The 25904-nt window shown below is 38.8% G+C and overlaps 1 protein-coding gene across 2 annotated transcripts in view; it reads right to left on the reverse strand.

The window, feature by feature from the left end:
* Window positions 1–677: 677 nt before the first annotated feature.
* PRRG2 (proline rich and Gla domain 2) overlaps window positions 678–25904 on the reverse strand; it is a 48218-nt gene continuing 22991 nt past the window's right edge. For both annotated transcript variants that reach the window (XM_072110355.1, XM_072110353.1), the window contains exons 2-7: window positions 24443–24542; window positions 23295–23458; window positions 6931–6979; window positions 5650–5782; window positions 3909–4064; window positions 678–2801 (exon numbers count right to left, since the gene is read on the reverse strand). In XM_072110355.1, coding sequence (XP_071966456.1) covers window positions 2771–2801; window positions 3909–4064; window positions 5650–5782; window positions 6931–6979; window positions 23295–23458; window positions 24443–24533 — 624 coding nt within the window. In that variant the 5' untranslated portion in view covers window positions 24534–24542 and the 3' untranslated portion in view covers window positions 678–2770. The remainder of the gene's footprint in view (window positions 2802–3908; window positions 4065–5649; window positions 5783–6930; window positions 6980–23294; window positions 23459–24442; window positions 24543–25904) is intronic.

Consider the following 25904-nt stretch of genomic DNA (forward strand, 5'->3'; position numbering starts at 1 on the left):
GCTCTTTATTTAAAAAAACTTTTTATTCACTTTTTTATATATTTTTTTACAGGTTGGCTGTGATCCTCTGATTGCTTCTTCAAGCTCATACACAGCTCACACACTGCAATACAAATGTATTAAAGTGTGTTCTGAACCTGCTGCCCAGAAGCAGGACCTAACATGCAGGATCCCTACGCAGCCCCAGGGCTGCCACAGAGAGGAGCAGATCCTCCTGGTAAGCACCTGTGTTTGTGCCAGAAGCTTGACGTAATAGTACTGCACAGCTCAGGTAGTGACGTCCTGCTGTGCAGTACTATTACTTTCTATGTTGGAAAGGGGTTAAAAAAAGAGAAAAATACCCAGGACTACACTTATACAAATAACACAATTATCTTTTGCAAATAGACCTTAACAATGGCCTGCAGGCAGGGATAATGCAAAGATTCCCATCCAGTGCATTGAACGCGGACTTTGGGATCTGACCAGAAAATGGCTGTGCAGAATGAGAAAAGTAGCCCAGGACTTTGAGGTCACCAAATGATTATTATTCCAAACAATACACCACCAACTTTTTGTGCACTCACATGTAGGAAAGAAATATGCGTCTTTAGGGATCCATCCAGAGTTCGTTAAAAAATGAATACACATGGGGATAGGAAGAAAAATAGTTATGGAACTAAAATAGCATACAAAAGTTAAATCTTTATAACAAATTATCTTTATTTAAAAATACAAATTTTAATTAAGGCAACATTTTAGTGAAATGTGTTTGTAATACAAGCATTTTCTTTTTAAAAAATATTTTCTGTACTTATTCACACTCCCCAACAGACTCCCCCATTCCCTACGCATGCAGGAACTCAAGAAGGCACAAAATGCGGCATTTGAAGGAAAGATCCAAGGACCATCCATGGACACAGAATTAGTGTCAGATGACTGTGCTGATGCAGCAACAGCCTATGATGCAGTCCTTAAAGGGGTATTCCCACTTCAGCAAATTAATGTTATTGTTTGTATGATGAAAAACAATACAATTTTCCAATATACTTTCTATATCAATTCCACACGGTTTTTTAGATCTGTGCTTGCTGTCATGCTATACTTCCAGTGTACAGAAATCTGTCCAAGGTCACACAGGTGCACAGCTCATTAGTATCACAGAGACTAATTAGAGCTGTGTGCTTTAATGAGCCGTGCACCTGGGTGATCATGGTCAGATTTCTGTCCACAGGAAGGAAACATAGAAGCTTTGTATAGAATAACAGCAAGCAGAGATCTAGAAACCGTCAGGAAGTGATACAGAAAGTATATTGAAAAATTGTATAACTTTCCATTATTCAAACAATATCAATTACTTGTTGAAATGGGGATATCCCTTTAAAACAGTGTTTCTCCATCCTGCCCTATAAGAAATCCCATGTGCATAACTGAGAGAAATATTTGTGTAACAAGTGGTCCATGACTAATGATATAATTCACCTCTGGGGAGGCAGCAAATTGATGCTTAATGTGTTCCATGAATATGGTTTCGCTCAACAAAAAGGCTTCACTTACTCAAAGCATTTCACCACCTTCACCAAACTAATTATTTGCATTATATAGTAGGCAACCATTCCCAATTAATTAATATCCATATTTTTTAGATCTGTATTGTGCTGGGTGGGTCCAAGCCATCTGTTGCCCAGGACCACCCATCTGACCATAGCAAGCTTATTATCATAGTTTCAGCAAGTGATATTCTAATTAGGCTTTGGACTGTCACATGGGTGTGTATGGGCTGGAACAGACTGCCTGGATCCAACTGTCTGGAAGAAGAGATCTGATTTGGAATTCATGAAGGTGGTGAAAGATTTATTTTCTTACAAGATTAAAAAGTACAAAAACTTCATTTAGATACTTTAGGGAAAAAGATGAAAAAAATATTTCTTTGCACATCAGAACCAACAAAAATATTTTTTACTTGTAAATTCTTTTTTTGTCAAGTGCTCCATTAAATACTTAAAAAGACCAAAGGGAGCAGAGCATCAGTGTATCCATACCACAGCACATGAGATATTCACAGCATATATTTTTAAATGTGTCACTTATACGTCATAAAAACCTCCTAATGATGACGTGGCCAGCATCATGCAGCCTTGAGTGTAAACTGTAAGGCCCATGAAGTGAGAACCAGTGACTTCCAGACACAACATATGATTTGTCATAGTGTCACAGATTTAATGGAATTTCCTCAGGAATCTATAGCACTGCTATTGTTATGTAGTCAAAGCAATTACATTTGAAATAATCTGCGGATCTGAACGAAACCATTCAGGATAAGGAAAAAATGGGCACAAAAACCCCTTCTGGCTCTCATTCCAGCTGGAACATTTAAATATTTGTTTGGTTTTATTGAAGAGTCTCCACTCATAAAATATCCCTGAAATTAAAATTTTCGCACATTACACAGAATATTCCAAGAAAGGGAGAAAATGATACTAATTTAGTCATCTAGTAAATCGGCTTCTTTAGAGTTGTACTGTGTTTGTGCAATGGATAACAAGTTCACATTTAATTACAACTTCAGCTACCAAGACCGTGTCCAAGGTCTAGAAAAAAGGAGTCTCTTCCAATAGAGCGTAAACACAAATAAAATCCACCATTCCGGTTCAGTGGTCTTGTCTTTGGTAACGGTAATTTCAGTAGTAGTGTTAAAATCCATAGATAGTTCATTTAGCTCCAAAGTTGATGTTCCTCCTCTCAAGTCAGACGCTGGTCACACAGAGGAAAAAAAAAGTCATGACTGACTTCAACTGGGTTGATTTGATCTGGCAGAACCTCTGAGATAAAATAAATGAACATGTTCGTAATTGAAACCATATAAATCTTTACCAATTCTAAACTATATTATATCATAAATGGTACATCCGGTTATAAGGAGGTTTAATATATTAAGATTTTATTATGACATAGGAAACTTTAGAGATAGTAGTTGCATCAGGGCCCTGAAAGCCAGCAGACCTTTTGCAAATGACAGGTGGGGGGGCCTAGGGGATACAGCTGTATTTCCATATGTTGTCTATATGGAGTAAGTGCAGAATATGGGATGTTGAGACGCCAACCATGTATACAGACACCCAAATTTCACAGTAATCAAAAAAGGATTGTCCAGAAAATAAAATTAATTGATAATTAATAGGTTAAGCCTCCAAAATCTGATCCATTGGTGACTGATACTGCTCTTCAGTCCTTCATTTATAAAGGGCCAAGAGCCAGTTGGTGCGTGTCATCTATAGTGACCAAGAAACTAACTACAGCCCGACATGGGATACAGAGCCAATTCTGGCTTCATGCATTGTATTGATGATCAGCTGAACAGTTATGTTGATCAGATATTGCTGGTTAATCCTGTGGATTGGACATTGATAATTATACCCAGAAAATTCTTAAAAACAGATATGAAAAACTAACATAGGTCATTTGGAAACAAAAATATGTAACAAATATATAGCACTGAAAATATAGGTTTTTATGGATCCTGCATGTTAGGCTACATTCACACTACAGTATGGGGGACGTATATACGGCCGACGTATATGCGGCCGATATACGTCCCCCATACACTTCTATGGGCTCACGGCCCTGTACGGGAGCGGTACGGTGCAGCACACGTGCGGCACCGTGCCGCTCTGTAGCCCGGGGAAAAATAGGACATGTCCTATCTTTCCCCGTATTACGGCGCCGTGCGCCATTACTTCCTATGGAGAGGGGCGGGGGTGAGCTGCGCTCACCTCCTCCTCCTCCTCCTCTCCGCGCGCTGCCGTGTGCCCGCCGTGCTACGGCGCGGCAGGCTCACGGCAGTGTGAATTTAGCCTTAAACTGTAAATACAACACCTGACTATGGCAGGACATGCAAGCCTGTAGAGGTTTAACATATGTTTTAGTACCTATTATAAGGCGGAGGGGGGGCATCATATGTACCCGATGCCTCCAGTGCTTCTTCATAGGATGGCAGTCCTGGAGCTGTAGGTTCAGGGAATGGAGGCTGGTTAAGTGGGAGGGCTTCAGGAAGTGGTGTATTACTAGTTAGGTGTACAGGGACCCTGAAAGCAAAAGTAGAAATACGAACAATATAAATAAAATGGTCTTACAAATCTTACTCCTATACAACTTTATAAAACATAAAATTGCAACCAAAACACAATTTTTTAGTGCAGCAGAGGAACTGGGCCATTCCCGGTTATATAAAAATGAATTTCTTTCATTGAGCTTTTGTGCTGCTGTTAACATTTTATAGTATTATCAAGAATCTTTGGATTTGCCATTCTATGTCTATACGTCTATGAAGCAATACATAAAGCTTTTGCACCAGGGACTGATCCTGCTGTGCAGCTTCTCTTCTGTTTCCTATAGATCCAGAGCTTCTAACCCTGTGTCTATATGGCAAATCTAATCCTATATAACACAGAGCACACAGTGCAGCTGCTGGCCAGATGTTAACACAGCAGTATAACAAATTATAACAACAAAGAATGAAGCATTACAAGACAAATATATAATAACAAAATCTCTATATCTCTAAATTTTTTTCTCTAAATTATTACAAGGTAGAAAGAATATCAAATTTCTCTGCTGGTTTACTATATGCCAAGGTTAAATTTAAGCGTCATTTTTAACCCCCCTCTTGGACAGGAGGTATAGGGTTATCACGTGCATCACTTTTTTCCACTCATTGCCTGAAAACCACCCTTACCCCATTTTAGGACTTATGCTGTTTTTAACACTTTCCTGAGCACACAATCTATCTCCTTTATGGTATGCTGCTGCTGGAGATGGGGGACTCCAAGCCATAGTATCCCTGAGCTTGGGACACTGCCCTAAAAAGGGAATTGACCACATATCAAGTCCTTTTCCCCTTCATTTAGAGTGCTGCTATCTTATTCTTCTTCAATAATTACAAGATAATTATAGAATCCTCTCAGTAGTATTGCACCCCGGTAAAGTTACACAGTGTTTTCCCGTAGGTTATCAGAGCTGTATTGCTGTTGTGCGAGGGATGCTGGGACAATGTTGCATATATGGTAGAGTTGCCATTTTTGTGGTACCTCTATGTAACGATGTCTCCCAACTATATAGTGCCATTTGTTGTCAGGCAATTACACACATCTGACAAGGTCCTGCTCTATATTCTGTGAGGCCCTCTCCCTATGATTAAGAAGAGTCTCCTTTGCAACATTATAGGTGGAGTTCTGGTGGTAATTTTGAGACTATGGAGGTTGGCTCTTTCCACTTTCAGAGCTTTGTGGGTGGAGGCACTGCACATACCTCATGCATATGGAGTTGAAGGCAAATGACAAAGGGAGGTTGCTTGTATTTTCCAATACTTGGACCCCCTGGATTGCTTTTCAAAGATCTATTAACTTCAGTGGCAGCATTTCCATTGTCATTCTCCCCTCGGTCTGGCTCCGAATTGAATTGAATTATATGCCCCCCCCCCCCCTTATTGCCCATGTCTAGCTACAACTGTTATTTATCTTTTGGTTCCACCATAATGTGGTTGAATACTAAATTTAGAGAATTTCCAGTATCTTTAAGTTTATTCACAATATAATTTATATTGACCCATAAAGCACAATTAGCAATCCTGACATTTTGTTAAATCTATCAAAATATATTGTGTACACCTACCTTCCATGTCTTGACCGTTCCTTAGCCTTGTATCGCACACAATACATGATAAGAACACCTATCATTATAAGCAATACAAGACCTCCCACCAGTCCTGCAACCAGGCCAGCAACATCCACAGCAGGAGAGTTGTCTGCAAGTACAGAAATTAATAAATACGGTAAAAATTAGGCTAAGGAAATCTACCCCTCGCTGGCAACATGTACAGGTTTACAGAACAACAACAATTTATGGGGAAAACAATGAACAGTGACTTGTAGTAAAATAAACATAACCAAAGTGCTGAAACAGATTGATTGTGCCTTTTGGACACTGTCAGCATCACACAAGGATATTATAGATACAAATGAGTGGAAACAGGAAATAATTAATAGGATTTGAACTAGCATTTACCTTTGGTTCAAGCAATGACATGGCAGGGGCAAAAAAATAAGGGGTACAGTGGCTGCAGTAGAATCCTGGCCCAGGGGTCCTAGGGGACCCATAAGAGCCCTTTTTTCCCCAATTTGAAGGGACAGATCTATAAACAATACGGTTGGGGAACCTGGTATAGATTTTGGGGTGTAATAATTGCTCTTGGTGCCATCTCAGGGTATATTTGTATTATTATATTGGAGTATTCACATGCCTCCTTTTATATATAAGGAAAGGAGCATTTTTGTTTTTGTAGGAGAAAAGAAAAAAAGTTTTAAATTAGTTGCTCCAAATAAGTATACTGGTTGTTATGTTATTATAGGGGTACTACCCCTTGTCTACTTTTGAGAATAGGTACCAAAGACAGGACAATAAGCAATGATTGTACCATTGTAGTGGAGGTCATGACAGTATCATATCTGCAAGCACTGGGTCACACACTACTTCGATCAAAGGGTAAAAAGGCATGGGTTGCTTAGTATATGTCTGGGAAAGGCAGATGTGAGGACACCATTCCCCTTATTCTCAGTATCAGTAAGGTAAACTACATTAGCTTGGTATTTTGGCTATGGTATATTAGTATAATGTCATGGACACCGTCACTATGTTGGCACCTTAACTTCTTGCATCATTACTGTTTCCATCATTATGTAGAAATAATTGTAATCTTGATTTCTTAAGGTTCTGGACAGTACTTATGTACAGTGCTTGGTTCGTATGCACCATTCAAGCAAAGAGTTTGGTTCTGGTGCTTTAGTTATGTACAGGGTGCTGATCAGGTGCTGTATGTTTGTTTTAAGCTTGGATCTCTACAGTCTTTTTAACGTATCCCTAAAATATGTTATTCTAAATATTTAAACTACTTACCTGTATTACCTCCATGCCCATTGTGTGCATAGTTTTTCCAAAAGTCTTTCTGCAATAGACAGAGATACAAATAAGAACTGGATTACATGTTAAACAATATTCTTAAAAGCTATATAAATATGCAACTATTGTCTCGCCACCAGATTCATTGGTTTAAAGTTTAATCCATTACCCGTGACTGGTGTAGAACTATATTGGGACTAGAACTGGAGAAGCAAGCAGGGGAAAAATAAACTATACTTCCCTTGCTATGCCTCACTGTCCCAACAACATATAACAGTATACACAACAGTCACAGAAGCAAGAACAGTGACGTCCACTCATATATGTCACTGATCTCTCCGTGAGCACAGCGATCTGTCACTATAATACAATCCCACATGTATATACAAATATATGTATTCATTAAATATAGCAATAAATTCATCCGTTGGTAAAACTTATCTAGAAACAACAACAACTTAAAAACACACAGCAGAGCTTTTCCATGTTTTCAACTGCTATGTAGTATTTTTTCAAGGCACAAGGCCTTAGAACACATTTTTGTGAATTACCTTCAGCAATTCATTTGAATGGGTGAAAGCAATGTCATTATTCCACCTGGTATATGCCTGGTATATAGTCATATGCAGAATCCCCTAATAATTATAGTCTTTTTTTACTACAAAATTTTAGATTATTCAATAAATTTGTCCTTTTGCAAATCTCTGTCACAAATGAGATACTAAGTGCATTATAATGAACAATCACTAGAGGGCGCATGGTGTTTTTTTTTTCCTGCGTTGCTCTTCACATTTTAAAAAGGTCACAAAAATTATATTCAACAAATCAGATCAGAAACAATCCTGTTGCGAAATAGACCATTTAAAAAACAGGACTTTATACAGTTATATTTTTACAGCAGTATTTAAAAAATTACAAATTATATACATACACACATTTTTTTCCTGCTGCAGCAAAGGTAGACATTAACCCCCCCCCCCCCCCCCACACACACAGTCATGCTGGAGTACAGCCAAGTCAAACCATGTAAAATCCTAACATACAACATTAAATATAGAAATTCATGTTACAGATAAAATAAATTAAAAATTACAATGTACAGAATAGATGCCAACCCATATCAAATAATACAACCCATATTTTATATCTCTCTCTACATATCTATATCCCTAAAATAAGCAGTTGTGAGCTGAATAACATTCAGCTAGGTCATCATCAGTAAGGTTTTATTGCATCTCTAAGCTTCAGCATATCTGTCCTTGCTGTGTATTTTGTGGTAGTATACAAAGCAAAAAATAGTAAAATTCTTGCGCCATTACCTATAAATTAATATAATTTACTGTTTGTTGAATTATGAGCCTGTTATCAGGTGCGTTATGACAAATTAATCACATTTGGTTTATTTTTATATTTTATTTGCTTTTTTTAAATGCATGAAATAAAATAAAATGTAAAAAAAATATCCTTGGTCTACATTGCATCATCTGCTGCAAGCATACCCCCATGTAAGCAATGCTCTGCTTAGAGCTCTGCAGAAGGTTTTTGGTAATAATAGCCATCTGGCAGACTGTCAGCAAAGCAGTGCCGACACAGTTCAATCAGCTCCAAGGTGTCCATGGCAACGGCACTGCCAGAACTGTCAATCACATTGTTCTGATCTCCATCATTAATGGGGCTGGATGATGTGACTACACAGGAGCTGGTCTCTTCATATTGCACTTTCCAATGCACTGAATGGATGATCTGCAAATAAAAATGCAGAACTAAGCTGCTGTAGGGAGGGCTTATCAGTATTTTGGGGAATCAATGATGTCACACACCATATGATGATCATGCAGCCATTTAGAATGTAATTGGTGACTGGGGCACAAATAAACAGAACAGAGGCACAATTTTTTTTTATAAATATGGAAATGTATAATTCTATGGGGGACATGTTAGTTTTTTTCCTTTGGTGTATAATTTATGTGTGCATTGTGTATGATCATGTCTTTTTCTTGTGATATTTAGTTTTTCCTGTACTGGCAGGTGCAACTTTTGGGTTCTATTGAAGACTTGTTTGTTTGCAAATGTCTCAAATCCACCTGGACAAAAGCCATGTGTAGGGGGGTTATATTGTAAGAGCCGAGGGCTGGGCCCACATGTTCAGTGGGTATACAATGCCACACAGATAAACAGCGCTTTAAATTCTCAAGATAATGTTTACCGAGTAACAAAAGGAAGTGAGACCTGAGGGAATGTGCAACAATGTATAACAGAAAGGAATTACAGAGAAATATAGAACAGAGAATTACAACAAACACAACTATACCCCTAGTTTCCAGTTACTTGAAGTGGGGATAGGTACAACCCTTTAAAGACCTGGCCCTTTTTTGTTTTTTTCATTTCCATTTTTCACTCCCCACATCTGAAGACATGAGTGCAGAACGGTGTTCTTCACAATAGTATGTGAAGAACAATATGTGTTAAGAACACATTGCAGATGTTTCCATACATCTGCAATGTCTTCTTCACATACCATTGTGAAGAACACCGTTCGGCACTCGTGTCTTCGGATAAGTTAGCAGATGTACGGAAACATCTGCAATGTGTTCTTCACTGTTTTTTCACTTAAATGATCCTGTCTGTGTTCACTGTGTTCTTCACTGTGTTTCCTTAAGTGAAAGCGCGTTCTCGAGCAGGCGAAATACTCGTCCGAGCAACAAGCTATGCTAAGTATGCTAATACTCGAACGAGCATCAAGCTCGGACGAGTATACTCACTCATCTCTAATTAAAACTATGAATGAACACATGTGGGATTATATATTTAATAAAAAAGCGGGAAACAACTGAAAATATGTTTTAGTCTTGAAGAAGTTCCCAGAGATGCTTAGCACTTTTTGGCCCTTTTGCCATCACTCTGAGGTCCAGCTCACCCTAAACCATCTTGATTGGGTTCAGGTCTGGTGACTGTGAAGGCCAGGTCAGCTGGCTTAGCACCCCATTACTCTCCTTCTTGGTCAAATAGCCCTTACACGGCCTAGAGGTTCTTTGTAGTGCTTAATGGTTTTTCCAACTGCACTTTCAAAGTTTTCCCAATTTTTCGGACTGACGGACCTTAATTTATTAACGTAATTGTGGCCACTCGTTTTTCTTTGCTTATCTGCTTTTTTTCTAGCCATAATACAAATTCTACACACATGTGATGTGAAAACAGTTTCTGGTGACTACCTCTTGAAGCTCATCAAGAGAATGCCAAGAGTGTGCAAAGAAATAATCCAAGCAGAAGGTGGCTACTGAAGAACTTATAGTATAAGACATATTTTCACTTGTTTCACACTTTTTTTTTTTGGTTAAGTATATAATTTCACATGTGTTAATTCATAGTTTTGCTGCCTTCAGTGTGAATATACAATTTTTATAGTCATGAAAATACAGAAAACGCTTTAAATGAGTAAATGTCCCCAAACTTTTGGTCTGTACTGTATGTGTTAACATTGCATTAGTGTATGCTTTTTGTAAACACCATGTTGACAGCAGTGTAATTAGGCAAATCTTCTCAACTGTTGTGATGTGTTTGAAAATGTATGTGTTAACACCACGTTAATTTAAAAAAAAAAACAGCCCACACTTTCAACGCCCAGCAGGTTTATGTGCGAAATTTTAAACATTTAAAGAATGTGAAATAATTCCAATTTACATGTTACAACAGGGTCCATGAAAAAAAAAAAATCTCCCTTTGCACCTGCCCCTGGACCAGGTGCAGATTTGCGCCTAAAAAGTTGCAAAAATAAGCAAAAAAAAAAAAGTGATACACAAGTGAAAAGTCCAAGGTGTACTTGTAAGGCGTACTTGAAGAAAGACAGCAAAAGTCACAAAAACTACAAAAGTCGCAAAAACAAGACAAATAAACTAGCAGAAATAAAGATACATGCCCCCCTATATCTGGCAAAGCTTAAAGAAAACCTACCATTTGATCTCATGCATTATGAACCAAAACACACCTTGAGAATGCTGGAGCTGCACTGATGCAGGCACATATCTTGTTTAATCCCTTAGTTGAGTGGTTTTGCTGAAAAAACAATTATAACATTCAGGACCCTGGGAAAGCTGGGTGCTGCTGGCTGCCATACATAAGCACATTACATATGGAGCTTCTTGTACGGTCCACACATGACTAATCAACCTGAGCTGGATCACTCATACACTGGGGCAGCTGGGGGATGGTGCAGCAATTACTTGTGTGTCAAGCACAACACAATGATTACATCATTCTCTGGTGCAGTGCATACTTAATGTGAGAAGAGAAGCTCACTTAGCCAGGCAAAGGAGTTACAGAGCCTCATTATCCTGAATGTTATAATTGTTTTTTCAGCAAAACCACTCAGCACAGATATTAAACAAAATATGTGCCTGCATCAGTGTAGCTACAGCATCCTCAAGGTATGTTTAGTTTATAATGTATGAAATCAAATAGTAGATTTTATTTAACCCCTTATCTATCTGCGCCATAGCTGTACTGCGCCGAGTCCTGCGAATAGCGCTCAGCGCAGTACAGCTACTACGCAGAGACTATGCCGGTTCAGCTCTGCACAGGAGCCGAACCGGCATCGGGGGTAGCGGGATGTCAGCAGTAATCTACCACTGACATCCCCGGGTAACACCCGCGGTCGGAGTGGGCTCCGATCGCGGGTGTTTAACCCATTAAATGCCGCAGTCAGCATGACCGCGGCATTAAACATGCCTTCCGGGGTCTTTACCCCATGATCGGCACCCCTGCGTGGTTTTCGCTGCTATGGCATCTCTGGGGTCTGATCGAGACCCCAGAGATGCCTGAAGGCAGTGCCCTGCAGGATATTATCATGAACAAGCAATCAGATGATTTTGAATGCTTGTTCATGTCCCATAGTAAATCAAGTTAAAAATTAAAAAAATGTTTTTCGAATAAAAAATAAGTTTATAAATCACTAAAAATGCCCATAAGCCACAAAACATATAAAGGAGACATATAACGATCAAAAAAGTCTAAATCCTGACACAAACCCCACATATATAGTATCACTGTGTCCGTAACAACCCGTAGAATAATAGTAAATAACTATTGAACCCATACGAAGAATGCCGTAAAAAAAACTTAAAGAAAACCCCAAAAATTATGATTTTTACCTATTCAATTCGACTAAAAATTAAATAAAAAGTGATCAACAAGACCAATGATACTGTTGCAAAGTACAACATGTCCCGCAAAAAATAAGCCATCAACCAGCTCCGTAGCCAAAAACGTAAAAATGTTATGACACTTGGAAGGCAGTGATTGCAAAATGATAGATTTCCCCCCACAGCAGGGTTTTATTTGCCAAATTTTGTAAAACATAAGAAGAATATTCATGTCTGATATCCCCGTAATCGTATCGACCCATAGAATAAAGATAACATGATTATTAGGCTGTACAGTGAACACGGAAAAATAAAAAAGTAAAAAATCCCGTACAGAATTGTTGCTTTTCTACTCATGACATCAAAAAAAGTTCCTAAATTTTCAACAATGGGGGATACCAACCCCAAAATGGTAACACTGGAAAAAGCATCTCATCCCGCAAAAAAAATGCTGTCAGGGGCCAATGAGGAAACTAAAATCCTGGCAGCTGCAGGGCGCTCCTTCACTTCTGCGCTGTGCCCTTATAAAACAAGTCATGGCCACATGTGGGGGGTCTCTGCACTTGGGAGAAATTTCATAACAAATTGTATGGTGGGTTTTCTCTTTTTATCTTTTGGAAATGTGTAAATTTTAGGGCTAAATGAACGTATAACCGACAAAATTTGACCATTCTAAATTTCACCTCCATTTTGATTCAATTACTATGAAGATCTCAAGGGGTTAACTATCTTCCTAAAAGATGTTTCTGATAGTTTGAGGGGTGCAGATTTGAAAATGGGTTGATTATATAGGGGGTTTTAATGCTAAATACGTTCAATTTCAGTTAAAACAGTATTTATCCCCAAAATAGTCAATTCTGAAAATACGGAAAATCGATAATCTATTTGAAAGCCGCGTGACGTCAAAATAAATTATCCAAACATTTAAAAAATTATGAAAATGTAAAGTAGACATATGGGAAATGTTATTCAGCAAGTTATTTAGGTGGTAAATCTATCTGCCTGAAAACACGATGATTTCGAATTTCGAAAATGGCAAATTTTTCTAAAAATTCATCTTTTTTTTTTTTCTTTTTTTTTTTAAATAAACGCAAAACTTATTAGCCAAAATTTACCACTAAAATGAAGTACAACAAGTGGGGAAAAAAAATCTCAGAATCGCTTTGATAAGTAACAGTGTTGAAAAGTTATAACCATATAAAGAGACGCTGAGCCTTAAGCTACAAAATGGCTGCATCCTTAAGGGGTTCAAGGGAATCTAATAAAAGAACATTTTATTACTCTGCAATGTCTATGTACCCCATATTTTATAAAGCACTGTACAAAGTCATTTATTACCATATTATTATTATTATGGATATTTTTTCTTTGTAAATCTGTTGAGCAGTCCTGATCAATGAATGACAGCCAACTCAAGCATCTACATATTTTATTTTTTTATATACATTGAGGTGGTATTTATATAATAATTAATAATAAAAATATGTAAACTAATTTTAAATTAGATTGAGGTTGAGGTTTATGAGATATGAATTCATGAATAGGTGTTATTTTAACAACCAAATACAAAATATAAATATAATACATGAGAGACCTCTATCCGGGGTGGTTTTTATAATTGCCATTAGGTTTGATCCCCAACTGTACAAAACGGTCTGTGTTCATCTAACCCGAGTCTTACACCTGAGGAAATTGTCTTTGACGATGATACGGGTGCAGAGCCTCCCACCCCTATTCAGATCCTTCCACTTATCTGTATGCCAGCCTAGTAGGATTGTTGTTTGGGTTCAGCCATGGGAATTGTATACTTACTTATGCAGCGTTTACTTATATTTATTGGTGGTTATAAATCTGCATAATAAATGTATTTGGATTAAATCAAGGTTATGGTGGCACTTATCAATCTCTGTTGTGCCGAGTCTGAGTGCATCCACAGTAGGTCTCAACACCGAATGAGACCAAGGAAAATAGAGCAATCTTTTTAAATGGATGTGGGCACAATCAAAAACGGTTTCAGATGTACAGAAGTAAAACGTTTTTTTAATTTATAATGGTTTCTAAAATATGACAGACATTGAGTAAAGTTAAAATGAACAATGTAAACACATCCGCGTACAAATCATGTAAAGATCTTAATATAGATATAGGAACTTAGTTCGACCTTAATTGTATGTGTATCTTGTTAACAGGATTCCTTTAGAGCTTTGTAAACAATTTCGTAAACAATTTCGTAAACAATTTCGTAAACAATTTCGTAAACAATTTCTATTCCTTCTGATAGCGGTTGATTCTCTAGATATAGTAATATTAGTAGTCCCGTACACAGTGGGGAATTCTATGTCCCAATAGAAAGATTCATAAAGATGAAAAAATTCGTAGAGCTGAAAAATTCATGGGGATGAGAAAGTTCATAAAAAAGTTCATAAAAAAGAAGATTGCATGCATTAAAAATAAAAATAAAAAATGAATAGTTAAAAACAAATTTGTTTGAGAGTAAATTAGTATCCAGGAGGTTTTTATGTTGCACAAAGTGTAGGGCCCTACACTTGTGTAGACTCTTACAGCTATTTGCCAAAAATATATATGATGTTTAAAGTCTAATCACTCACAGTTGGTTGATCATATGCGTCTTTCTCTCTGTTCGAGCTGGAAACGTTCACTATTGTGGAGGTTTTGGTAGTCGTTTTTAGTATGTGATGGCGTCCTCCACGTGCAGCGGCATCTGTGTATGTCTTCCGGGAGCACTTCCACGGGAAACAAGTTCGTACGTTTCACACTCCTCACTCTCCTCCTTTCACGGTGTGGGTTCTGTGTCTGTTAGATGCCGCGGAGGATGTCGCACTTGAGAATATGCAACGTTCCAGACAATAGGCTCGAGCCCACCCACGACTCGTAGGTGAAAGTTTTCTTGTATTTATATCGAGGGTGGTGTAGTGGATCAAATTGTGAGGATGTTTAGGTTCTGTAAGAGTCCAGTAATTTGTATTCCTGACCTTGGATTGTGGATTAATTTGTTTACTGCTTCTTACGGTCTGTCATATCTTAATTGGACTACTTTTTCTAGGCTATATTAGTGTTTCATCTATTGGTTCATACTTACCAAGATCAGGTCATACAGGGAGGGCACACAACCATTATTAGGTGATCACCACCTTATTCATCATACACAAATAGATGACCATTAAATTTTTTAAATGTTTTTAACGTGTGTATATGTTTTCTTCATCTGTTCCTAATATAGATTGTGATGTATTTTTTTTATACCAGAGGGCCTAATTTGGTGCATTCCTTTGTCTAGTAGTTGGTTAATGTGCATTTGATATATGAACTGGCTCATTCGTACATTAGGCTGTGCAAGCCGTATTAAGTCCATTTCTGTGAGCGTTATAAAAGTGTTGCCATTTGATTATGCTACATGCAGAGTCCCTGGGTTAAGTACTAGATAAGTTCAAGTCAGAAAAGGTTTTTTCTTAAGTGCAACTCCAGACAAAGTACTTTTTTCATCCCTGTGAAAAAAAGTATTTTCATAATTTTGAGATATCATGGAAACAAGGATTAATAATAAACCTTTATATTTCAGACTTTTTTAGATTTTCATAACTCTGATATTGACGATTTCAGGCTAGGGCTAATTTTCGGTAACTTACTAGCATCTAGAGAGCTTCACCAGGGGTCACCGTGGGAAAAGAGGTCCGTTTGTAACAAGGGGTCATTTGTAAGTCAGGTGTCCTTAAAGGTGTTTTCCCACGAAAGAAAATTCTCAAATCTCAATCCCCTAGTGATGTTTACACAATAAAGATCATTTTAACCCCTTACTTAACAATTTAACTCAGTTGTATTCCTGTTTTAGCTACCATCACTCCCTAGGCTGGTCAATGCAAAATCCCAGTGTGTGGGCGGGACACATTATGATCCATCTAGTTCTGTGAGCTGACAATGCGGTTAAATTATCAGGGTACAGGTAAAATATATACACTTTCATCTGGCTTATGGCGTTGTACTAACACACTGACCAAAGAAGGAGGGATAAGACAGATCAGAGATGATGAGATCCATGAGATGCATATTACACAGAAGCATGACAGACAGAGGCTGACAGATTTTACACTGTCAGCACTGCTACATCTCACAGATATGTGGCTGCCTCCCTCTTCCCCCGGCTCACTTATCTCCTTGTAGTTTGCAGCACACGATGGCTGGCAGGAGGTGAATCAGTGAGTGTCTGTGCTAGACTGCAGGGGGGCGTGACTACAGGGGCAGAGCTGTAGTGATGGGAATTACGTCTCTTCTTAGTGGGCTGGCTCATTAGGATCTGCTTACTTGGAAGAGACTGCTCTTCTGGCTCATGAACGGCTCCCTTTTAAATATATAGTAGGGAACCGTAGGCCAATCATTCACCCCACACCACTCCACTTTTAACCAAATTGTATCGGATTAAAGGGGACGAGGTGAACAAGTTAGGTGCGGGGTTAAGCCGAACCAACTCATGTAGTTCACGAAAAAGAGCCGGCTCTTAGAGCCGAATCGTTCGTGAATGACACATCACTACAGAGCAGAGAGAGACAGAAACTCAGTAGCACAGAGTCACACAGGAATCCAAGATGGTGTCCCTGACACGAAGTCAGAAGTTACAGGGTTGTGTCAAGGAGCAACTGAAATTGTGTTCAACTGGTACTGCCCTATGGGGCCCGGACTCTAAGACACTAGGGGGGGGGAGGGGGGGCGGGGCCCGGCCGGTGGGCCGCAGACTGTGCGGTCTGTGCTGCACAATATGTGTGGGGTGGAGGCGCCGGGGGCCGCTGGTTAACCCCTTCCCGACATTTGACGTACTATTACTGCATGGCGGGAGGTGTGTTCCCGCAATATGCGGTAATAGTACGTCAAACTTCTGGCCCCGGCTCCTGAATGGAGCCGGGGCCAGAAGCTGCGGGTGTCGGCTATATATTATAGCCGACACCCTCCTCTAACACCCGCGATCGGAGATTTCTCCGATCGCGGGTGTTAACCCCTAACACGCCGCGGTCGCGCTGACCGCGGCGTGCTAGGGGCATTTAACAGGATTCGGACCCCCCCGTGGCGCTTACTGGGGGGGTCCCGCTGCTCTGATCGCAGCCCCGGGACTGCCGGTGCCCGGGGCTGCGCGATCTTCTTCCGGGTGCCGGGTCCGTGCCTCCTCGCAGCATGCTCAGTGTTTCACATAATACAGTGTAATACATCTGTATTACACTGTATTAGGTGAAGAATAGCTTGAACAAGTGATCAGTGGATCACTTGTTCAAGCTAACCTGTAAAAGTAAAGAAAAAAAAGTTAAAAACACTGAATAAACACAATTTTTAATAAAAATAATTAATTAAATAGAGTTAAAGTCCCCTAAACACAAACATTCCCTATACACATCTAATAAAGTAAAAATACCTGAAAATCACCAAAACCCCCCACATATTTGGTATCACCGCGTCCGTAACAATCTGTACAATAAGTCAGAAACATTATTGGACCCGTACGGTGAACGCCGTAAAAACAAAACCCGAAAAACTCGCCAAAAATATAAATTTTCATAAAATCCCTTTACAAAAATGTTCTAAAAAGTGATCAAAAAAAGTTATGTGCCCCAAAATGGTACCAATTGAAAGAACAACTCAACACGTAAAAAATAAGCCCTAAACTAGCTCTGTCAACCAAAAAATATTAAGGTTAAGTTCCCGAAAAGATGGCGATGCAGAAACAAATAAGATTTCCTCTGTATTAGTTTTTCTCCAGTAAAATTGTAAAAATAAATGAAAAACTATATAAATGAGGTATCACCGTAATCGTAGTGATCTATAGAATGAAAATATTATAGTATTTTTAGTGTATGGTGTACGACCCCCAAAATATACAAAAAAAAGAAACCCCAAATTGACAATTTTCTTTTCCTCCATACATTAAAGAGTTAATAAAATCTCATCGAAAAGCTATAGACCCACTTAAATGAAGTATTTGTAAAGTGCATCTCATGTCGCAAAAAATAAGCCCTTAAATGTCCAAATTGCCAAAAAAATAAAGATTGTATAGCCAATAAAAAGTGACAATGCATAATCTGCTCTGAATGGCGCAGCTCCCCCTCAATGCCCTGGCGTGTGCCCATACAGCAGGTTACCACCACATATGGGGTATTGTTATACGCGGGAGAGATGGGGGATCAAATTTTGAGGAGCGTTTTGGAATTTTATCCACTGAGAATTTGTACATTTTATGAAAAACACATTAATTTAGCCAAATAAAATGTAATTTCGAAATTGCATCCGATTTTGTTTTAACCCCTGTAAACCAATTAAAGGGTTAACAAACTTCATAAAAGTTGTTTTACGTACGTTGAGGGGTGTAGTTTCTATAATGGAGTAATTTATGGGGTTTTACTTTATTTAGGCCTCTCAAAGTGACTTGAAACCTGAGCAGGTCCCTCAATAGCAGGATTTAGCTTTTTTTATGAAAATGTGAAAAATTGCACGTGACGTTCAATAGTATGACTCCTATTGGCAATCTACCAGAAGAGTGTGCCTTGTCGTAGCAACAGGCCTCAAACCCTGTTTGTGAAAGGTCACTGCGGGGGGCAGGAGGCTTGTTCGGTTTTGGGGTGTGTTGGGGCCCAGACACTTTTGCTGTATGGGGCCCCGAATTTCCTGATGGCTGCCCTGGAGACAGGTTGGAATTATATCTGTGAAATGCTGTATTTTTGTTAACAACATTAAAATAGAGAATGTGTTATTTTGTTATCCTGAGTACATGTAAGAAACTTGTCTTTGTGGGAATACCCCTTAAAGTTGGGGACTGCCTGTACTGCTATTACTATGTTCTTCTGCAAGCTGTGTGCAGCATCGGGGCCTGCACATTTTGTTCTGCTATTGTAAAATTTATAGGCTGCTACACAAGGCCCCTCTGCTTGCTGAAAAGGCTGGTACTTGGGAGATATCTCATAGCTGCTACTGCAATCTGGTAAATAGTATGTGGAGGAAACGGTTCCCCCTTCAAAAAGCTACATTAACATAAACGTAGCATAACGTATGCAGGCATGCGGGAGCCACGCTGGAGAGGAGGAGGGATGAGCGCTGCCATACGGACGTTTTTACAGCCAAAGATAGAGCATGCTCTAGGTTTTTTGCTGGTATGGAACGGTGAACACAGCGTACAGAGCCTGGGCGCTACAGCCATCTATGGGAACATATATATCGGATATATGCATACCTCCCAACTTTTGGGCTACAGAAAGAGGGACAAAAAGTCCCTCTCATTTCCCTAAACCACGCCCCATTGTTCCACCGAATAGTATAATATCGACTTTATCGATACACACATAGTATAATGCACTTGCCCTGTGGCCAACCTCCCCAAGAACCTATATAACAGCCCCTAATGCAACTCAGCAACATGTAACCCCCTCTTTAATTTAATCCTCCCTTTATAATAATAATCTTTATTTATATAGCACCATCAAATTCCGTAGCACTTCACTTTACTTTTTCCCCCACTTTTATTTATCAGTTGTTGTATAACAAACTATATGGATACACTTCACATATTTAAAAAAGCAAAGTAAGGGCACATTCACACAAACGTAACGTGGACCGATATGCGGCTGCAAATAGGTCCCCATTGACGTCTATGGCGCCCAGTTACTGTGCGGTGAGCACATGTTGTCTTACCATGAGTGTGCATGGCAAAATATAGGACATGTCTTATATATCTCTGTGTTATGGCGCTAGTCCTGCACTGCTCTATAGGGTGGGAGGGGTGAGCAGCACTCACCCCTTCTCCTCTCCAGTGTGCGGCTGTATATTCGATAGAAAAAAAAAATAGATTTTTAGAAGGAAAGAAGCCATGGAGAGGGATCAACCAGTGAACATTCTCTATACTCCCCTTGCAAGATGCCGACGTAATCCATTTTTGGCAAGGGTTTAAAAGAGAATCGGTCACCAAATACAAAATATGGAATAACATACCTAATTTGATTGCCACTGTACCACTCAGCAATTTTCAGTTCGTTTTTGTATTTATTTATTTACATTAGTCCACCTGTTCAAAAGAAATGACGCCAAAGGTTTATCGATCAATGATCTCATTCCATCCAAGGGGAAGGAAATCTTTTGTTTTTGTACAGCAGAGGGAGACAAAACCCCAGAGAATATAAAAGATGCCCTCCCCATTTCTTTTGAATTACAGATTTAAAAAAACGCACTTTATATGATGAGGTTGACGCACCGAATTATGCAGCTGTTGTTTGAGATTTCATATCAATATATTTGTCTTTTTAAAGCCAACTCCATGCGCGTTTTGGGATGGAATGACATTGTATTCTTGTAAAAGTTTTGCCATAAATATTCTTCCTAAATTTTTGAGGATAATATAATGAATTAACTGTCAAGCCTCCCAGGATTACATGGGTTAAGTGGTAGATTATAATTTTGTTCACATTTCAATGTTATGTCAAACTTCTAGAACAAACCCACGTGATACAGTGTAACTTAGCATCTAAGACATTACATCTTGTACAAGAGGCTATAACAAAGTTTATGAAGAAACAGACATAATTGTAACATCATGCCAACAAAACAGGTCAAAGAAAGTTTAACATGTTATGCCAACTATGAAGACTGTGTCCTGAGAGTGAAGCTAGTAAATAAACACAGATTATAGAACTGCTAAATCCCTCACTGCTCCCCTAGTGGTCTTATGCACCTTAGCCGTCTTTAGGATGATTCTGGAATGTATGGCATAAGATTGCCAAGGTCAGTAGTTGACTGGAACAGTCACAAGCATGTGCTGCCTGCTATGTCTACAAGAAAATATAGAAAAAGGAGCACTGAAGCTTTGCAGTGGCAGGAAGATTAACATGCAGTGTTTTTGATTTTAAACTTGAAGGGGTTTTCCAGAATGGGAAATGATCAAGCTCAGCTTCCATTCACTTGAGTCCACGGAAGGCAGCATTAAGGGTAACTTTACACGAGCAGATAAATTGCCCATAACAAGCATTAAAAGATGATAATGCAAATTGATTGATGCCCATATATTTACACTGATATTCTGCAATTGTCTTAAAGCTGTGTTATAAACTCCTTTGTAGCAACTCGCCACCCTCCTCCTGCTCTCCAGACACCTTCTACACAGTAGGGAAGTCGTTATCCCCAACACAGACATAACATAACACAGACTGTACACTTGATGTAACTATTTCACTGCTAGCTTCTTTTATTTATTACATGAAAGCTGCCAGGTTAGTCACTTTATAGTTTTTTTTAATGTACACTATACAGTGTTCACTGGATGAACTTATAGGAATCTCAGTATATTCCTATACAGCTATTGCCATACTATTGCAATGCTGCTATATTTAAGAATATAAACTTGCTTCTTTATTGTAGATTTATACAGAGAAGGAGTCTTATGGAGTCTTTTCAGATGTGATCATGGCCTCTGCACTGATGGTCAGTCTATAAATAAAGATAATTGAGCATATAGGAATCTACTATAGGTGTCCTTAAATATGACGTGAATTTTATATAGAGGACTCACCTTGTATGTTGTTCGTATTTCTCAAAAATCATAGGTAAAGTAAATCTATGTGACTCCTTAGGAAAATACCAGAGATGATTCACCTTGGCCTGTGTGACTGTCAAGGAAGTCAGGCTCAGGCCTTACTGACATTATAGTTGTATAACGTCCCTGCAAAAGCCCTATTTAGGACAAAAAGCCTATCACACCCTAATGGCCTAGCCTCAGAACTATGGTCCTATGTAATCAGAGTCCCGACTGGAACCTGACCCTGCAGTAGCTGGCCCTATTACACACCTATTCAACAGGTATAGTCAGGTTTAGATCCTTTAGCGTCATACTCTATGACACAGTTTTTTCATTTATGTGTGACTGTGACAGTTCATGTGTTAGCGCCGTAGGGGGTAAAAGAAGTAGAAAAGGGAGCCAACGGGACAACCCACTGGTTTGTGCAGCTGCCACTAGCAGTTCATCATTCACTCCTGCAGCCGCAAATCACCTGGCTCCCTTTTCTACTCCCTTGTTATCCTCTATGGTGCTAAGGGCGTTTTCTGATAAACCCAGCGTTCCCTTGATAAGCCCAATAGGGCGAAACAATCCGCGTTGGGATTTGAGTTTCATACCCTATATGTGATACACACTCTATGACACAGTTTTTTCATTTATCTGTGACAGTGTATGACGCTAAAGGATCTAAACCTGACTATACCTGTTGAATAGGTGTGTAATAGGGCCAGCTACTGCAGGGTCAAGTTCCAGTCGGGACTCTGGTCACATAGGAGCAAAGTTCCGAGGCTGGGCCATTAGGGTGTGATAGGCTTTTTGTCCTAAATAGGGCTTTTGCAGGGACGTTATGCGACTATAATGTCAGTAAGACCTGAGCCCAGATGGACTAATATCTATCATTCACCTTTTCTGCACTCTATGAACCATTTATGAATTTCTACCTCCCTCACCTAAGACCGTAATTGACTTCCTTGACAGTCACACAGGCCAAGGTGAATCATCTCTGGTATTTTCCTAAGGAGTCACATAAATTTAATTTACCTGTGATTTCTGAGAAATACGCACAACGTACAAGGTGAGTCCTCTATATAAAATTCACGTCATATTTGAGGACACCTATAGTAGATTCCTTTATGCTCAATTATCTTTCTCTTTATTTATAGACTGACCATCAGTGCAGAGGCCATAATCACATCTAAAAAGACTCCATAAGACTCATTCTCTGTATAAATCTACAAAAGACGCAAGTTTATATTCTTAAATCACTGGTTGTAGTTTGTTTTATACCTTTAAAAGTGATTTCATCGGGTCCTCCCCAACAAATACTTTGAGTAAAACCCTCCCTCCCCCTCCATTTTTTTAAGCTGGTTTTATTAATCATAGACATTTTACATACAGTCCAAGCTTTGCAAAAAAAAAACAAATCCAGGAGTACATATCATTACATTTACAATTGGTGAACAATGTATCAATCAAGTCAAGTACTTGTCAAATTTTCAATGAAATGATATCTCCAAAAAAGGTTGAGTCGTGATGTCTTACTTTCGAGAACTGCATGTTGCCTATTACATTAGGTCCCCCTCCTTCTTTTATACTGCTAAATTACTTAATGAGAAAACACAAGGCATCCTGGGAACTGTGGAAAAAAATATTCGACAGATATTTGAAAGAAGAATAAAGGTACTCACAGTTTTCTGATCATCCTCAAAACACTCCCGAGCCTCTTCGTAGTTACACACCTCCTCGTAACATTCCCGCTCCAAATTGCCTGGAGTAACAAGCTCAAAATCCCAACTGTTGTACAGCAGCTTGCGTGTAATGAAGGAATTTGCATCTTCTTCAGCCAAAAACACTATAAATATGAAAAGAAAATCAAGGAAGCTTTACATGTAATATTATACATTAACATCTTATCCTTTCTAGTTCATAACATTAAGTGTGGGGCATTTATCATTGCAGTTATGTCAGTTTATTGTTATTAAAATGTCTCACAATTGTCACATATTCTAGTTTTGCACCAGATTTAAAACATATTTCCGACCTACTACACTTTTTACTTCAGACAACTATTTGCTATTCATCATGTGAATATAGATGTGCTAGATTTTTTTAAAAAGTCACAAATTTAGGTGCAAAATTACTCCAGTCCCATTCTAGTACAAGGCAACATTATACATGAAAAGTTACAAATACACTTCAGACGTTAACACTTCATGTGCCACATTTATTATGCTATCCAAGTCTCTATAATAAACTGGTTGTGCAGAAGAGCTCCCAAGGATAAAAATATGCCTTCCTAACAATAAATCTAGTGAAACGAGGATGTGGCATAGTATTTAACATATCAAAAATGTATATACAGTCAGTCCCCGGGTTACGTTCAAGATAGGGTCCGGAGGTTTGTTCTTAAGTTGAATTTGTATGCAAGTCGAATCTGTATATTTTATAGTTGTATATCCAGACAAAAAAAATGTTGGCCCCAGTGACAATTGGAGTTTAAACATTTTTTGCTGTTAAGGGACCAAGGATTATCAATAAAGCTTCATTACAGACACCTTACAGCTGATCATTGCAACCTGGGACTATAGTATAGCATCCAGAAAGCTTCATCAGAGGTCAGAGGGGTCTGTCTGTAACTATGGGTTGTCTGTAAGTCGGGTGTCCTTAAGTTGGGGACCGCCTGTAATAATAGGAATTGTGTTTGGTTTTGGAGCCAAGTTCCATGCAAGTAAAAGATTGAGTGGCACTACCAGCCACAAGCAGAGGATTAAAACACCAGCATTCCTATTTGTATATTTTTGTATTCTAATCTTTCTAATTTTCATATTAAACTCACCAGTTTTGGCTGCCTTGAGGACCGACAGCAACTTGGGTTCAGTAACAACCACAAATACTTGAACTAGCAGAAGGCATTCTGCCCACCACATGGTGGCGACCTGTGAGAGAAAAGTGCAAACATTCAAAATCTGTCTCCTTAATTTATTTAAAATGTTTTTTTTTAAACATTTTTTAAATAAAACAAAAACAACGTTCTTGTTGCAATAAATTATTACAAAGCACAAAATATTTGTATACAAGTAACTAGGTCACTAGAGAATGAATATATTCCAATAATAAAAAATAAAGACATCATGCATCATCTCCCAGTACAATGACTAAATATATAGAAGTGCTACATGCAAGTTATATAAAACCTACTCAAAAGAAAAAAAACTGATTTGCACAGCAACTTAATACCATAAAGCTTTATTAAATATATATTAAAAATTCAGACAAAAATTGAAATGTACAAAACAGACGTTAACACACTGGGAAGTGACCAGCTAACACTGGGAAAGAGGTAAAAACACCAGGGAGGCATGGGTAATGACAAGATGTTTTTAAGTTATTTAAAGTGCCAGCTTAAGCATTATAAAGTGAAAGTAGTGATGAGTGATAAAGTCATAACAATTACCTGGGCACTAGAAATGTACAGCCTCCAAGCTGGATAGACACCTTGGAGGCTTACAAGCTATACCAGAAATCAATGGCGGCATATACAGTTGTGTGCATGAGGCCTTACAGGTCCATCACATGTCCCAACTTTGTCAAAAAACTAACAAAAAAATAAACACGTTTGAACTAAACATATGGTCTTGTAGGGAAAAATCACTTCATCATAAATATGTCTTCATTGAAAAAAAATCTGTGTCTTAACCAGTTCGCGACCGCCCGCTGTGTATTCACGGCAGCGGTCGGGTCGCGCTGCATGGAGAGGGCTCATGGGCTGAGCCCTCTCCATAGCCGGTAAGTCTTTGCTGCATATTGCACAGCAATGGCTGCCGGCAGCCTCAAAAAGATAGCGGCGCATGGGCGGCGCCATCTTACCTGGGAACGCCGCTCCCTGTGACGCCATCTGGGGTCGGCGATCCGTCTCCATGGTAGCCTCGGCTATTTCGTTTTAACCCCTCCATTACAATGTGCTGATAGCACATTGTAATGAATAAGGAGGAAAATCCCCATATACTGCCATACTGTAGTATGGCAGTATATGATAGGATCGATCAGACAACCTAGGGTTAAAGTACCCTAGGGAGTCTGAAAAATAGTAAAAAAAAAAAAATTAAAAAAAAAAAAAATTAGAATTAAAAAAAACTTAAAATTTTAAATCACCCCCCTTTCCCTAGAACTGACATAAATATAAATAAACAGTAAAAATCATAAACACATTAGCTATCGACGCGTCCGAAAATGTCAGATCTATCAAAATATGATAACGGTTTTTCAATGCGTCTAACCCCGTAACGGAAAATAGCGCC

This window comes from Engystomops pustulosus, chromosome 6 (genome assembly GCF_040894005.1).
Source record: "Engystomops pustulosus chromosome 6, aEngPut4.maternal, whole genome shotgun sequence".
NCBI classification, from domain to species: Eukaryota; Metazoa; Chordata; class Amphibia; order Anura; family Leptodactylidae; genus Engystomops; species Engystomops pustulosus.